The 3065-nt window shown below is 38.4% G+C and overlaps 1 protein-coding gene across 1 annotated transcript in view; it reads right to left on the reverse strand.

Annotated features, from left to right (window-relative positions):
- LOC106526710 (uncharacterized) overlaps positions 1–3065 on the reverse strand; it is a gene marked incomplete at its 5' end in the record, with an annotated part of 20211 nt that overhangs the window by 7455 nt on the left and 9691 nt on the right. Inside the window, 1 exon segment of the mRNA XM_014021383.1 lies at positions 35–329. Within this exon segment, the coding sequence (XP_013876837.1) occupies positions 35–329 (295 nt within the window).

A 3065-nucleotide genomic window follows, 5' to 3' on the forward strand; every position in this document is an offset into this window, starting at 1 on the left:
GAGATCATCTTATGTTGAGAAAAATCGAACTCACAGTGTAGTTGCAATACCATCGTCCACTAAAGAGTTACCAATGCGAATCTGTGCCCCGCTGATCCTCTCTTCACAACAGTCTCCTCTGTTGGTGATGATGATGCGGTCGATTATATAACGGTCAATCAGATCCACTCTCCACCAGGGGTTGAGCTGTGTTTCAGTGTGGGTGCAGGATCCATGGTCAAAGATTGGATCTCTGTTTCCATCTATAGCATTGTAGGCAGCTGCAAAAACATTCCGGCCTCCGCTGTAGCGATGAGACTGAGTTGCTTTGCCACGCAGAGCCACGTTTACTGGAAAGAGAAAATGAGACTACGTTGTTTAGTTGTTTTTATTTATTTTGTCATTAAAAAAATAATACATGCTGGACCTCCTATTGTAAAGTGATTTAAACGTCTCTGCCATCATTCTCTCTCACATACTGTTTTTTTTTATTTTTGTGTATGCACTAAAATCAAGGATTTTCAACAATTAATAAAACTTTGAACTCAAGTAGCAAAATATGTGGATTTGCTCAATGTCAGCGTCTCTTTTTGAAAAATGCTAAAGTATATAAATTTTGAGTTTCAGTAACTTATACTACATATTCTTATAGAAGCACAGTTCTCCAACTTTCAAACTGCACTATAGAATGGCTGTCGTAAGTGGTGTCCCTCTGGTCTTGCTAAAAGCCGCCTTTTAAGAATAAAAATTTTGCCTTTAACCCAGTAATGTATTTCATGAAGTTCACACAGGTGAATGTACTCAAAATAAGTAATGATTTGAGTAAACATTTTAGATTTCATTCATAATRTCCCAGCAGCACCTTCATCACTCACTTGAGCCATGGATCTTTGTCTCTACCTGCTGACTCTCCTCAGCTCCTGCATCATAAGACATGAAGAAGGATTCAGTATTAGTTTTTACTGCCAGCTGAAGTCGGTCAGCTTGAAAAAGTCAAGAAAACATCATGAAAAACATCAATAAACAGCTAACAGATGACAAATTTGGTCTTGTTTCATTAGTGGCTGTGACTCAACAGTCTAATCATCTGACTATTAAATATTAAAGTTGTCCAACATGAATCAAGCTGTGTTTTATGCTAAAACTCTAAAAAAAAAAACTGCTAATCTCATAATATTTTAGGATGCGATCATTTTATTTTTTGATAAAAACACCCAACAAACTTCTCTGATGTGATCATTTTATTCTTGCTGGTAACAAGAATACCAGCTGATCACTCTGTGCACTTTAGCAGATGCTGTAAATTACAGAAATAATTGGTCACATTATACATTTTCTTGATTGCTTATGCTAAGCTTAAGCTTGTGCTTAAGATAGCCTAGCAGCAATAAGCTAGCTGTAGCCTGCAGCTAACTGCATAAACTTTAAACAAGAAAAACTGTCCAGTGAAGACTTTGACCTACTTCCAGCTTGTTATAAAGCATCTCTAATGATCTGTGTGTCTAGAGAGGGATCAGATACTGAACAATTACTCATCTTTCCCCACGCTGCATTCCAGTAACAGCTGGAAATTAGTTTTAGGTTGGATATTCATGCATCTTCCYCCCGTCTAACCTGGTGCAAGTAGTCTGACGTAAGTTAGTTGCCCCTTGTTTCTGCCTGGTACCTGCAGGCTGCGGTGCTGACTCATTACAGGTAGGCTAACCATGAACCCAGAGCGCACTTTTAGTGGGATGAGACTCTCTACTAATCAAGTGGAATGAWTTCTTTCATCAAGTCCCCTAATAAAAAACAGCACTGTGTGGACTGATGATAAATGTGAAGGGGTCCAAATGGATACTTTTGAAATGTGAAGGGACATGTCCCCTTCACTTATTAAGATTGCGATGCTTATGACGGAGCCCCTCAGGGCTGTGTGCTCAGCCCACCGCTACTTACTTTGATGAGCCATGACTGTGCACCAGCCCACAGCTCCAACCACATCAACTGTGCTGATGATACAACTGTGGTGGGTCTGATCAGTGGTAAAAATGAGACCGGATACAAAGAGGAGGTACATCTAACAGACTGGTGCGGAACCAACAATTAATCACTGAATGCTGACAAAACAAGAGATGGTTGCTGATTTTATGAGGCAATAAATCGCTGGTGGAGATTGTTCTGAGCACCAAGTTACTTGATGATGACTTCACAGATAACCTCACATGGTCTCCCAATACCAACTTTATTACTAAAAAGGCCCAAGAGCTTCTCAACTTCCTGTGGAGACTGAAAAGAGCCCAACTCCCACCACCCATTTTCACTGTGTCTCCACATCTGACAGGATCAAAAACGTTTTTTTGTTTTAGTTTTAGTTTCGTGTTTTACTACCACTACAAACCATTTACAAAATAAACTGGAATTAATAAAATCAGGACTCACCAGTTTGGCCCCTCCACTGCAGAATTAAAATTTATAGTCTGAGATCCACCAGCTGGAATTGAAGAAATTGTTGCAACCCTGAAATGAGAGAATGATTTTATTAAGGATTTATAGAACTAATGAACAACAAAACAGGTAACCTGTGACTTTAGATTTGACAATTTATCTGTTTTTTATTGCTGGTACAATTTGAATATATCTGTTGTTCAAAATGTGTCATTTCCAGCAGGGAATTTCAAGATTAGAAATCGATAAAACCATAGCATTCCTCAAACAAATACATTGCCTGACATCCCTGCAGATCAGGCCACCCTGATCACAGAGGACCTATCTCATCCCCTCCATCACTCATTCCAGCTGCTCTCATCAGGCAGAAGGTTCAAAGTTCCTTCCCTGGCCCGGAAAGCAACATAAAAAAACGTCATTTATTTCACTTGAAATATCCACTCTGAATGCTTTTAAATAATAACAGTATTGTAATTGATTTTAACAGTTGCTTTTAACAGTCCGTTTTATGTGTTTTAATGTGTTTTTATGTGTATTTGAGTGTGTTTATGCAAGTATGCTGTTGTTGGACCCCAAAATAAAATTTGTCACTATCTGGGACAAATAATAAAGTTATTCTATTCTATTCTATTCTATTCTATTCTATTCTATTCTATTCT

The sequence above is a fragment of the Austrofundulus limnaeus genome, unplaced genomic scaffold, assembly GCF_001266775.1.
Source record: "Austrofundulus limnaeus strain Quisiro unplaced genomic scaffold, Austrofundulus_limnaeus-1.0 Scaffold290, whole genome shotgun sequence".
NCBI classification, from domain to species: domain Eukaryota; kingdom Metazoa; phylum Chordata; class Actinopteri; order Cyprinodontiformes; family Rivulidae; genus Austrofundulus; species Austrofundulus limnaeus.